General features: G+C 39.2%; 1 protein-coding gene across 1 annotated transcript in view; it reads left to right on the forward strand.

Annotated features, from left to right (window-relative positions):
- Positions 1-12,435, forward strand: part of SOS1 (SOS Ras/Rac guanine nucleotide exchange factor 1) — a 52,410-nt gene extending 39,975 nt beyond the window's left edge. The window contains exons 16-23 of the mRNA XM_085311096.1: positions 643-762; positions 1,061-1,223; positions 1,578-1,695; positions 3,050-3,222; positions 4,119-4,235; positions 4,420-4,684; positions 5,651-5,769; positions 7,131-12,435. Coding sequence (XP_085167222.1) covers positions 643-762; positions 1,061-1,223; positions 1,578-1,695; positions 3,050-3,222; positions 4,119-4,235; positions 4,420-4,684; positions 5,651-5,769; positions 7,131-7,625 — 1,570 coding nt within the window. The 3' untranslated portion in view covers positions 7,626-12,435. The remainder of the gene's footprint in view (positions 1-642; positions 763-1,060; positions 1,224-1,577; positions 1,696-3,049; positions 3,223-4,118; positions 4,236-4,419; positions 4,685-5,650; positions 5,770-7,130) is intronic.
- Positions 12,436-13,420: the final 985 nt, after the last annotated feature.

A 13,420-nucleotide genomic window follows, 5' to 3' on the forward strand; every position in this document is an offset into this window, starting at 1 on the left:
TCCAGCATGAAATTGTTTCTGCGGTCCCCTGCTGTGAAGCCCCACGGTAGGTCAAGGGACTTTACCAATGCTGTATATTAATTAATATTTTTTCAGCAAAAAAGATCTGAAAAATGTACCTCAAAACCCAGTATTTGTCTAGTCTCCCCAAGTTAGCATGTAGAACCTGTGACTGATGCATACAGTTAACTGCATTATGCTCCAGGTATCTCTGGATATTTTCAGGGTAGATAAATCTTTGAGAAGTGCAAACATAAATTACATCAGTTTTCTTCATATCCTAGTTTGTGAAGCAAATTACAGATCATGTCAGATCTGACCAGATGTCTGTGAGAGATTATTCAGGCACTGGAAGATCGTATTTTATTAAGATGAATGAGATTTGGACATCGTTCTTCATTTAGATGAACAGAGATGGTTAAGAATGATGTAAACTAACAAATATTTACAGTCTAAAAAAAAAGCATAGGAATACCAGTCACTGAAGTCATGGGGTGAGCCTAAGATCATAGGAGAGCAGTGATACCTTTTTATTTCCGAATATTAATTTCAAGTTCCCTGGAAATTAAGACTTTTTGGAAAAACAGTATCATCTTTCATACTTCTAATTACACATTTTAATAAATGTATATAATTTTCTAGAGCTGTGCAGCCATCTGAACTAGTTGGAAGTGTATGGACAAAGGAAGATAAAGAAATTAATTCTCCTAACCTTCTCAAAATGATAAGGCATACAACTAACCTCACTTTGTGGTTTGAAAAGTAAGTGACTTTCCTAAATCTGCACCAATTATATTCCTGGGCATCAGAAATATACTCTGAAAAATTCTATTTTGAGAGAATTCCTATTGATGGTATGACTGGTCCCTGAGAAAATATTGCCTTAACAGTCTCAGCTTTTTATTATTTTTGTTCTTAGAAGAGGACTTAATTCTAAACATTCTAAACATTTCTAAAACTTTGTCCAGCTAAACTTTGTATATTTGTGTTACAAATTAATTTTTACTTTTGCAAAACTCTGAACACTTCAGTAAAAAAATATATGCTGTCGTGTATTTAGGTGCATTGTAGAAACAGAAAACCTAGAGGAAAGAGTAATTGTTGTGAGCCGGATAATTGAGATCCTGCAAGTTTTTCAAGAGCTAAACAACTTCAATGGTGTCCTTGAGATTGTCAGTGCTATGAACTCTGCAGCAGTATATAGGTTGGATCACACATTTGAGGTACAGTGAAATGTTTTCCATTTTTGATATGGAGGTGTCATGCATTGCACTTTAGCTGCTCTAAAAGCCTATCTTTTCAGGAAGCATTTTCTTTGCGATGAAACAAGGAAAGCAGAATCCCCAATGGATGAATGAATTAGGCGGTAATACAATACAGGGTTAATTTCCTAGTTTCAGAAGCAAATCAGTCTTCACTTAAAAAGTGCAGAAAAAGGTAGCAAGGTCCTGAGATAGCAGGGTACTGTTCTCACGGTCACTGACTTAAGTATCAGTTGGAGATTGTTACTCTAAATTTTGTTGATGGGTCACTTCGTGGCCCTGTCTTTCCAGCTCACCTGTTTAATCTCTTCTTAGCAAATTCCAAGTCGCCAGAAGAAGATTTTAGAAGAAGCTTACGAACTAAGTGAGGATCACTATAAGAAATACTTGGCAAAACTCAGGTCCATTAATCCTCCTTGTGTGCCTTTTTTTGGTAAGTAGGTTTGGTTCTGAATGAGCTGTAGCATGAACAAGCATCTTGAAAGAATTGAGCTAAAATACTAAACAAAGATATGTAGTGAGAAGTTAGCTTTAACAAGACTCTCAGTTTTGAATTTCAGCATTGTCTTTGGCTTGCTTAAACTGGCAATGGGGCTGATTGTATAAGGGAAACTGATATGCTTGTACTTGAGAGAAATGTTAAATTGACTATTAATTGCAGATGTTCCTTGCAGCAAAAATAAGTATACCTGCAATGCCTTAAATAAAAGGTGAGCACGTTAAAAATACTGCTGTCTTTACTACAGAAAGAAGGAATTTTTCTCTCCACCTCCTGTAAGAATTCTACAAAATAAAAATCTGTATGGAGTTGGAGAAAGAATCCCATTCCAGGTCATCAGAGACTTATCAATTCTTTTGAATTTGGAATTTCTGGCCTTTAGCAAATTGTGAGGCTAAGCAAATGACATTTCTGTTCTTCAGCAAGCTACTCAAATGTTTGCTACAGATCACTTCCAATTCTAGCAATACATTGCTGTTGTCCAACACAGGCTTCAGGCCAAAACTGGAAGAAAATGCTGTTGATGGCTTTTTTGGCCTTTTACAGATTGGGGAAAGAAATACTCCAGAGCTCTGCAAAGAAAGATAAGATCAACTAAGAAACCTTCTGTCCTACTTCAGAGATGAGCAGAGGTTAGCAGGATCACACATGAACAGTTTTAGTTTCTTCTCTCAAGCTATGCTTAGAAGAGTCATAGTGGGCCTTGACAATTCCAGATACATCATCTGTGGACTTCAGAGAACTCTTTTCTCTCTACTCTTCACATGACTTAATTTTGAAGCCAAGAGTGGAGATTTGAACAAAAGAATAAAACCTGAGTGATAGGCAGATGACACATTATTCTGCATCAGTCTGATGCTGAGTATAAAAAATAATGTTTTTGAGTTTAGCTGGCATCTCTAATGGAGTAAAGCTGAACTGGGATGGAACAGGTGAGAGTAAGCACTTGATCTCTCTACTCCACAGTGCAGTGAACTCCTGTCTTGGAAAACACTAGTTATGGCTAAGTGCATACACATCTGGTGTAAGCTTCTTAAACAATAGAAAATTATATAGACTTTGAAATTTTGATGTAAAAAGGCAGCTCCCAGGAAAAGCTGTATTAAAATATGTAAATTATTGCCATTATTTGAAAACGATGTGATTTTCTTATTGATCCTAACAGAGCAATTTTCTAAGTAGTTAAAATTCACAAATTAAGTTCTTGAAGAATTCTCTGTATTCCAGCCATATGATTTCCTCCTTGTTTTGTGCTGTATATTTTGAATCTCTTCTGTGTGCTCTTTAGGAATTTACTTAACTAACATTTTGAAAACAGAAGAAGGCAACCCTGAATTTCTAAAGCGACATGGGAAGGAACTTATAAACTTCAGCAAGAGAAGAAAGGTAGCTGAAATAACAGGAGAGATCCAGCAGTATCAGAACCAGCCATATTGTTTAAGAGTAGAATTTGACATCAGAGTAAGTGTCGTTATTTCCTTGGGTCTCCACATACTGAGCTACTTCTGTGGTGATTCTTTCAGCTGACAGACCATGTAAACTGATAGACTGGCACAGAGATAAGCAGAACGCCTGCCATAAAAATCTCTGTAGCCTCATTGTGAGAAAGGGCATAAAGATCAAGGCTCACAGTTTGGCTTATTTCTTTTTACATCTGTTGGCATGTTGGTAGATAGAAGGTCTTACTGGTCAGTGTTTAACAGAACAGAAACTGCCACTGATTCTCACTGTATTTCATTCAGTTACTCTTATTTATTACTGGCCTAAAGTGATCTCAATTGTCATTTTCCTCATCTGTTACACTGCATTTATAATCTGTTTCCAGATTTACCTGAACTGTAGTGTGTTCACTTCATGTAAACACACTCTCACATGCACGTGCTCTGTCTCTCTCTCTCTCTCTCTCAAGATTTTCACATCTTTTGAGCTAGATGCTCTCAAAGAGCCTAGTTCTTCACTGATTATTTTAAGAGATTCTGCAAGATTTTCTCTTGTCTTTCATTTTCCTGAGGGTTTGACAGAAGGCTTTCTGAGAGCAGTCCTCCCGAATGTCATTGTAAAGATGGACTCTTTTCAGCTTCTTCTGAAGGTCATTTGAGCTAACCTGGTTTGATTTTTGCAGGCAGCAATTATTTAGGATACTTGCACACCTGGTTCCTCAGGCTGAGCATAGCAGGAGCAGTGTCCAGCAGAGGTCTGGCAACAAATGAGATTAACAACTTGCAYATCTGTCATCACTTTTGACTCCAGTGTGCTCTAGGATTCCCAGTGGAACAGTTGAGATCATTTCTGCAATAGAAACAGACAATGCAGAAGAATCTTAACTGATGCAAATTTTCTGCCTTCTTGTATTTCAGAGATTTTTTGAAAACTTGAATCCAATGGGAAACAGCACGGAGACAGAATTTACAGATTATTTGTTCAACAAGTCACTAGAAATAGAGCCACGAAATGTCAAGCCTCCACCAAGATTTGTTAGTATTCAGCCATTTTTTTTCTTTCAAGAAGGTGCTTAAATGTGTCTTTCACAGGTAGCAGAAGTTGTTGTAAATCTCAAGTTGCATAACTAGAAAGCTACATGCAGCTGATTTTGTGGTGGTTTGATTTCATATGATCTTAACTGTGTTGTATTTTCTCCTTTTATTTTTTCTTCCCCAGCCCAAAAAGTACAGCTATCCTCTCAAGTCCCCAGGTGTTCGTCCCTCTAATCCAAGGCCAGGTACCATGCGACACCCTACACCGCTGCAACAGGAGCCAAGGAAAATTAGTTATAGCCGCATCCCAGAGAGTGAAACTGAAACTACAGCATCTGCACCAAACTCTCCACGAACACCCTTGACCCCACCCCCTGCTTCTGCTACTTCTAGTACTACAGATGCCTGCAGTGTGTTTGACTCGGATCCTTCAAGTCCTTTTCATGCAAGTAGGTGCTAACAGATAGTCTGCAAAGAATCTATGTATTAGATTTTGTGGTCTTAAAATGGTAGAACACATTTATCCTTCTAAAGTGACAAAGGAATTGTTACTTTTGTCTCCTTGCAGCAGCAATAGCTATCAATGCATTTCATTACATTTATATTACAGGTTTTTATGGTTAAGGGCGAAACTGAATGTAATTAGGCATCTTGCATAGAGAGTATTGAATATCTTCGGAGCAACTGTTGGAACAGAAGGCTGATATATATGTTTATTGCCTATATATGTCCCAGGCCAACACTTGTGAGATTTGCTGCTGGCAGCAAGTATGTGGTGAATGTCTGTTTGGTGGTGAAGAATGAGAATACAAATGAAGATTATTCTGGTGCCTTACTCTGCCCTCTTGCCTTCCTAACTGGTTTCAGTGCACATAGACCTTCTTCCTGCAGAAACTAAAATCAGTATTTCTCTGCATTAAATCCATCAGGACTAATCCATACCTATTTTCTTTCTTTCTTCACCAACATAGAAAGAAGCACATATTTTATGATGTCCTTTCAGTAACTTGTAGTGGACTTAGCTCTAGGACTTGAAAAGAAGCTTTCAAAGAAAGGAATTTCTTCATTTTAAGATTGACACATTGACTGCAGATTCAGAATATTGTTTAAGTGCTTTTATGATACAAGAAAAACTTGTGTGTTTTTTATCTTGAGAATTGTCTAGCAAGTGCAGAAATTGATGGCCACAGCGGCAAGTGGAGCTCAGAAGGGCAGTTTCTGGGACCTGGAAGCAGAGGGCTGCTTGGTGGTGTTTTTCTTTAACACCTTCATTTTTCACACTTTTTTATGAACAACTAATTTACCTCAGTAAAAGCAAGTTGCCTTTCATGACAGCTTTATTAGCCAGAGTAGGGGGGAAATATGCTGAACTGAGCAAAAGTTCACCATTATCATAATATTTTTATGTTCACTAGGATCTGCTTCCGTATCATCCATAAACTTTACCAAAAGTTCAGATGAAGCTCCTATTCCACCTCCAGTTCCTCCACGAAGAAGACCGGAGTCTGCCCCAGCTGAATCCTCCCCATCAAAAGTAAGTAGAGAGAGAAAAAAAAGGGGGGAGGGGAGAAGCAGAAGGGGTGTAAAGTAGAAAAGAAACTCTTAAAGTTAATATCTGTATTTTTAAGGAACTGCATGTGAAAGAGTAAGCATTTATTTCAAACCTGCACAACTCTGCTTCATTATGTCCTAATCCCCGAACAAATGAAAATTAACAGATGGAACCTAAATTTAGGGTTAGAAACGTGTCTCACCCTCTTGTCTACTAATCTGCCGTGCTGAGAGCCTGGCACGGCCAGGGGAACTTGAAGTTCAAGGCAGATGTTTCCATCTGGGATAATCATCCCAGATTATCAAGAACTGAAGAATAACAACAGTGACAGGTGATGTACACACTTCAGTCCCCTGAAAAGGTTCCCTAGACTATTTGACCCTGATGCTGTGCTGTTCAGTGATCGTGTGTCTTGTCCATCTTCCTGCCTGTGTCATTGCTGCTTTTTCCTGTTGCATTTGTCTGGCATTTGGGAACTGTTCCAGCCTTTGTTGCAGACAGTATCAGATGTCTCTTGATTTCAGTAGGAGTTGGTCCATGACTTTAGAGAGTTGGGTAGATTGAAAATCCGATTCAAAATTACTTTAGAGCATGTGTGTCTTTGTCTTTAAGAGGACTTGCCTATGTCTCTTCAGCAATTGCCCTTTTTGGGGCTACGGACTGCTGTCRACTTGCAGAGTTTAACATATCTCTTTATTTTTTTATCAAAATACAATCAAAAACACTATAAGTATGATAGGATGGTGAAAACCATTTACCTTGCCATTGCAGCCTCAGCTTGGGAGCCATTCACGTCAGTAATCCCGGCCGGCCTTCCTGAATTCCATTTTCTGAATGTAGTTTTTTACCCTGTTTAGCATCACCTGCCTCTCTCTTTCTCCTCATTCTTTTGGGGGAATAATTGGTAGTTTTAGCCATCCCAAGTGCTTGTTATGTAGAGGCAGTAGAGGATATCCAGACTCCTGTCAGTGGGCAGATTTGGAACCAGCATGGAAACTATTGGTCTGATTGTTTTTTGCCTTGCCTTTTTTCCTCTCCCTGCATCTTTGTTCCCTGCATCCCTGGCTGTTAACTCACATTTTGATGTATCCTTGCTATACCCCGCACATCCAGTCTCTCCATCTTTTGTGTCTGCATCACTCTGAGAAAATGCTTCTGTCAGACACCACCACTCCCTTTTGCTTCCTTATTCCCCACTTCCATTCTGTGCTTGCTTGCTGTGTCTTCTCTTTAACTGGATAGAGGAATCTGCAGGGCAGGGACTGTGCTCCCATTTCACAACAGTGTCCTATTCTTTGCTGCCACTCTGTAAGTTTATTAAATGAAATGTTTGTGTACCTCAGATTACTTCCGCACACCTTGACAGCCCACCAGCAATCCCTCCTAGACAACCAACCTCTAAAGTGTATTCGCCAAGGTACTCAGTGCCTGACCGGACCTGCATCTCTGACCCCCCTGAAAGCCCTCCTGTGTTACCACCACGAGAACCTGTGCGAACTCCAGATGTTTTCTCTAGCTCACCACTACACCTCCAGCCTCCACCGTTGGGGAGGAAGAGTGAACTTGGTAACACCTTTTTCCCAAATAGTCCCTCTCCGTTTACTCCCCCTCCCCCTCAGACACCTTCTCCACATGTAGCACGGAGGCATCTTCCATCACCACCTTTGATACCACAAGACGTGGACCTCCATTCTGTTGCTGGACCACCCGTTCCTCCACGACAAAGCACTTCTCAACATATCCCAAAGCTTCCTCCAAAAACTTACAAAAGGGAGCACACACACCCATCGATGCATCGAGACGGACCGCCTTTGCTGGAGAATGCCCACTCCTCCTGAACTGTCCCTTGCGCTGGGAGTCATAGTTTCCTGGTGCTACGTCTGTTGCTGGCAATGGATGCACTGAACCTGGTGGTGCCAAGGAGTTGGGACATGTAAGCCAAACACTAAAAACTCTCCAATAGATTGGAAATGCAGTGTACAGAAATGGAAGTGCAAAAGCAGACAATATAGTGGAAAAACCGGTTAACTTGCTGTTCCTCTTTTTGTATGCAGGACATTGTTCTAAAGTAATCGGGCAACTGATTGTACCAGAAAACAGAATTGAGGGACTACTTTGGCCAATGTGCATAGACTGTGTTTGTGTAATGAGCTCTAATATCCAGTACAGGAGGGAAAACAGTCTGGTATCCATCAGTTCCGTACAGTGGCACAGTTTTTGGAATGGAAACATTATGCACTTTTTTTAAATCTCAAACAGGGAACTTTATATCCTTCTTATTTTTCCTTTGCTTTACTCCCTGCTTTAAAATACTTTCCTAAATTTATGAGAAGGACTGTGAGGAAGATCTGTGGTACCTAACCGAGTTAGAATTAAAGCATAGCACTGTATTGCGGTCCTGTTTACAAGTTGTTACAATGAGTAGTAGGGGGTACCTAGGCTTCACCAAAGAGGTACTTTATTTTTTTTTTCTGAAATATTATGGTGCCAGTTCAAAATAAATTTTTGCCGGGAAGCATAATGTCTAATTATTACTTTCTTTAGATAGAGCAGATGAAAGTCTTACATCATTAAGATGACAGCAAAATTAAAAAAAAAAAAAAAAAAACAGCACTATCACCTGAAGTAAATATACTACTACATTTAGAAGACTGTTAATCTCTGCTAGGTTATGTCACGTTCTTTTTAAGGTTTACTGATAATCCATTTCATGGCTAGTAGCTATTCTTCTTCAGCCATGCCATGAAAACAGTCACTTGTGAAAAGGAGCGCTCACTGGCCAACTTCCATAGCTATTGTCATGTTTTACTAACAATAGGTTAATCAGCATACATAGAATTGCCTTGCAGTTGCAGAAATCATGTGTATATAGTGAATGTTGCATAAATATACTTGCAGATTGTTTTTAATTTAATTGAAATAAAGATACAGATATGTTTGGCTGACATATGTTAAATTATTACATGGACAAATGTACAATTCAGTTTTTCAGTTAAAACACTGAAGGGGATAAAAGCACATGATGTGGTACGTATTTTTCCTAGTTCAGCATATGTATTTTAGTTATAAGAGTCTAAAGCCAAGTCAGTTTGGGCATGTGTAACAAAGTAATAATTCAGTAATAATTGAGAAGCTGGGTTACTCCCGAAGTGAATTATTGTATGTTATAAAACTTCTCAGACCTCATGTGTGCCATTTGTTAGAGAAACTCAAACTTAACATTAATCTTTACAGTAGCCTTTTTGTGTCTGAAGTACACATGACAGAACATGTACTGGCATCAGTTTCATGACATGGATTATCCATAAACCTGTGTACTGCTCTTCGACTGTAGCCAATACTGTGACAAATAATGCATGCCAGTTATTGAAGAAAAGAAGCTCTATAATCTCCAGTATGTTTGTCAAGCATGAAGTATCTCATCTTCAGTTAATAAGGCTCATGGGTCAAAGTAAAATTCTGTCACATTTCCTCTTTGGAAGAACAATAATTTCAGCATCTTGGAAAGCTGTGCTATTAGAGATGGGGTTGGTAGAATGATGATGGAAATTGCCTTTTCTAATACTTTCTGCAATGCCATTGGTCGACGCACCCTGGTCCTTTAGTGTGGTCTTTACATTTCAGAAAGCGTTCAGATTTCATCAACATAAACAGCAGCTTTCACCCTAGCCAAATGGTGAGAATTTGTCAGTTGTATGCCTTCTTTGATATCTTTAACAACTTTATTTTGAAATGTTCTTCTGACAAAGGAAGAAAAAATTAAGATCTCTGAATCTCAGTTTCAGAAGAGAACATTCATCGTGGGAACTTTGTAAAAACTCTCAGCTACAGGAAGCAGAGTTTAGATTATCAGTGCTTTGGATGTTAACCCTACAATGGGCATACTGTTGGCAATGTCATAGAAATTATTATGTTAGCTTGTCAGTGGATTACCAGAGAAAGCTCCTCGAATGTAGACTCTCTGATCTTTAGCTCTGGTTCTGTGCTAATTTGTAGTCAAGGCAAGCAAGGCAGAAGGAATGATCCAGAGGTTACATTGCCTGACTAGGAACTCGTGTTCATTCTCTTAATCCACAAATTTCGTAAGGATTGAAGTTCTTTACTGGTGGGGTACTCAGGCGATAAACGGTAATGATTGCTGTGCAAGAGCCTAGCTCAAACTTCCTTTAGCATCCAGCAGAGTGAGTCCAGTCATATACAATGCCCAAGTCACGGGGCTGACTCAGCTGCAAAACAGGAAAGAGAGAGTGAGAATCGAACATGTTGCATTTAGGATAGGAGTTTTGAGCACAACTGCTAAGACACTGGTTTGTCTTATGACAGCTTTATTTATGTTAGTAATTATTCAGTCTGCAATAACTTTTCTTTTGGACCACGTTTGCATTAGTGACAATACTTTTGCATGGAAAATTCATATGGAAAATGAATCACTTCTATGATTCTGTCTGGCTCCGTGTTGAAAGACCCTGGATGATCTGGTGTGGCCTGAGAGGATAAAGTGGCCTGGATCAATGACACACGGTTATGTGGAGGCTGACAGCTAGCTGGGTGAATTGCTATAATAGTCTAGAGTGTCTTCTATGGCTAAAAGTGAGCCAAGATGATTGCAAAGTACTTCTGATACAGGTATCCTTATGTGGGCAGGGGTAGAAAATGAAGTGCTTACGTGGTTACAGAGGTCAGGAGAACTCTACAGGTGCAATACTTTCACATTTTTTGCTGTGTCACATCAAGGTTTCTACTTCAGTGCAGCAGTGTAGCATAATCTGGGTTGGTTTGTTTTTTTCCGCAGGGGATGTCATAGTTGCATGTTAGCTTAGAAAAGTCCCGTAGGTGTTTGGGAACTGCTAATATTGCAAGCCAGGCACAGTCTGGCTGTAGTCAAGCCTACAGGATGACCACTCAGTTACCTTGCGAGCTGATGACCCAAGTTGCATGTTGTTGTCGTGGCATTCAGCAGCCCAGGCAAAGTTTTCTTGTCGCTGTTTGTTTAGGAAGACCATTATTCTACTTTGGGATCCGTACTGGGGAATCATTTGAGCGCTCCATCCTCAAGAAGCCATCTCTGGTATAAGCTAGTCTGCTTCCCTAATGTGCCTTGGTTAAGCTGGAGAGGAAGAGGTCTGTCTCAGCTGCAGTGTATTTATGCTAGCGCACTGGATTTAGATCTTTCAGGATTTAGATTAGTATTTCTGGATGTTTAGTTAACTAGTTTTCCTTTTATGCGTATCTTAAATTTGATTTTCTTTCTCTGTTCAGTTGGGCTGCATTCAACCTCAGCGATGTCACTATTGCAGGTAGTATGTTATTGTGCTTCTGGGAGAGGGTTTTACTTTGTTACATACAGGGAAGTTTTCTTCTGAGCCTGAAGAGGTGCTTGAACAAATTTGCATCACAGCAGGCTGTGTGGCAAAGCCAGTGCATTATAAGCGTATAAGCATCAGTTCTCATCTCTGTGGCTGTTGTCTCAGTCTAGTATAGCAATTTACAGAGGCAGCCTCTATTACTGGTATTTCTAGCAGTGCTGCAATTTAAACTCAACTAGAAAGAGCCCATCTTGGAGTTATAAAAGAAAATGTTTAAAATTAAAAATGTTAAACAAAATATTCATTAATGCTTTGCTGCTGTGAGCAGTGCATTTGGCTGAGGTATATAAAAGTCCCTCCTTGGCTTTCTCCTGAATGCTGATGCCTTTTTCGGTCAGCAAGGAGGGCCTTGTTCAAAAAGACTTACTTTTTTTTTCTTTAAGATGTTATAAAAAAGATGGCAGCTTCTTATGGGCCTCCCCTGCCCCTAAATATCCTTTTTAGTTGTAGAATTGTCATTTCAAAACCTAGATGATGCAGCTGAAATCTTTTTTGCTCCTATTTGTCAGGGAAAGGAACATGTGGCCCAATAGAGCTGTAAAGCCGAATACACTTTTAACTTAGTTTGTAAATTTCATGCCTTATTTTCCATTAAGAAAAACACCTTTAAGTGCATTTTTCTGCCAACTGTGAGCAAATTTCCCTTTTGCCTTTAATGAAAAATAGTGCATTAAGTGGCCAACTACTGCAGCATTATAATGCAAGCAAAGTAATGGGCAAGTCACTTTTTTGACTTCTAGCAAGCAATTGTGAAATCATGTTCTAGTGGCTGAAAGGTTGAAAGGGAAAAAAAAAATTAAAAATGTGCCAGATGCATGACAATTGTAGTAGCTGCCAAATGTGCCTTTTATCGAAGAACATCTGTAACTTTTTTAAAAAGAAAGGTAGACTATCTGGGTCGCATGGTATTGGAATTGTTTTGGACAAATTTGATTGAATCTACTTGGGAATGAGCTTTTTTTCTGTTTGTGAAATGAGCAAATTTTAGGTTCCAATAATTTTGTTCCAGTATATGTGTACATTTGCCTTTGTTTAATGGCATGATTATTTGCCAAAATGAGTAAATGTTAAAAGCTATGTCAGTCCAGTTGTAAAAAGAAGAAAGAGAAAAGTGGTAAACATTACCTGGCACATCTTATGACCTGTGTACCTAACTGTCTGTAGGTGATCTTTGTATGCCGTGTCTGCAGTGGTATTTGGATTGCATTTAAGTGAAAATAGTGGCTGTTATCTTTTGGCATTAAAAGATATGTTCTAAAAATAAAAAATGCCTTACATATCCCGGAAGTGTACACTTTTGAATATGTAAGATACAATGGAAGTCTTGCTAGTCTGAGGCTGCCTGCCTTAAGTTTAATACTGTGTGCTTTGTGTTAAGGACACTTGTGAGTCTGCTACAGATGTAGGTATTGCTCAGAATAGTAAAATGTTAAAATATGCAGTAGCTTCTGAACAGCAGAACCATATGGAGTAGAAGACAAGTGAGCAAGATGTGTATGTACAGTGGGAGAGACAAAGAGGCTTCCTGACAATGATAGAATTTTTTTAAACTGTGTTGTTCTCTGCCGCAGGATTGTTCATTGTAGGTATTAATCTAGCTCTGCAGCTTTCTGTTATAATTTACTGCATCAAAGGCTCTCCAGTTCGTGGGTAAATACTGTCTCTTGATTTTACTGTATGAATCTGTTAGGTAGTTTGTTTCGTATAAGAGCCCACATCTTGTCTCTATGTTGAATCAGATCACAGTAAATAAAGGGACATTATGTTTCATAACTTGTATCTGGCATTAGACAAAACATCTGCTTTCAAAGAACAAAGTGAATAAATGAAAAGCACTCATAAGTATAAACTGCTGAATGCTCTTGGTAGCCTCCTCTCCCTAGGCCCCCTGCAGAACCCCCTAAAGCAAAGAAACTAAAACCCCAACAGCCAAAGACTACCCATGCCGCAGCTCACCACCTGTTTGTGCGTGAGCAAAGGGCCCTAAAACTTTCTGTGCAGAGTTTAGAGAAAAGAACTGGATTCAGTGGAATCTGAAATCCTTGTGCTTTTGCCAGGTACTATTGGCATAGTCTGTGGTGAGGTGAAAATACTTTAAGATCACATGGATTAAGCCATAAAAAATTGCCTCACTGGAAAAAAAGTAGGAAAAGGTGCCTTGTTTATACAAACTTTGGGAAGTATGCGTTGTTAAGGCTGACTTAGAGTAGTGAAGTGGTGAGAGGATACGTTTGGGCCAGTCTGAAAGCCAAAGTTATTCATAATCT

Source organism: Rhea americana, unplaced genomic scaffold (assembly GCF_003343005.1).
Source record: "Rhea americana isolate MKP2758 unplaced genomic scaffold, rheAme1 scaffold_109, whole genome shotgun sequence".
Classification (NCBI taxonomy): Eukaryota; Metazoa; Chordata; class Aves; order Rheiformes; family Rheidae; genus Rhea; species Rhea americana.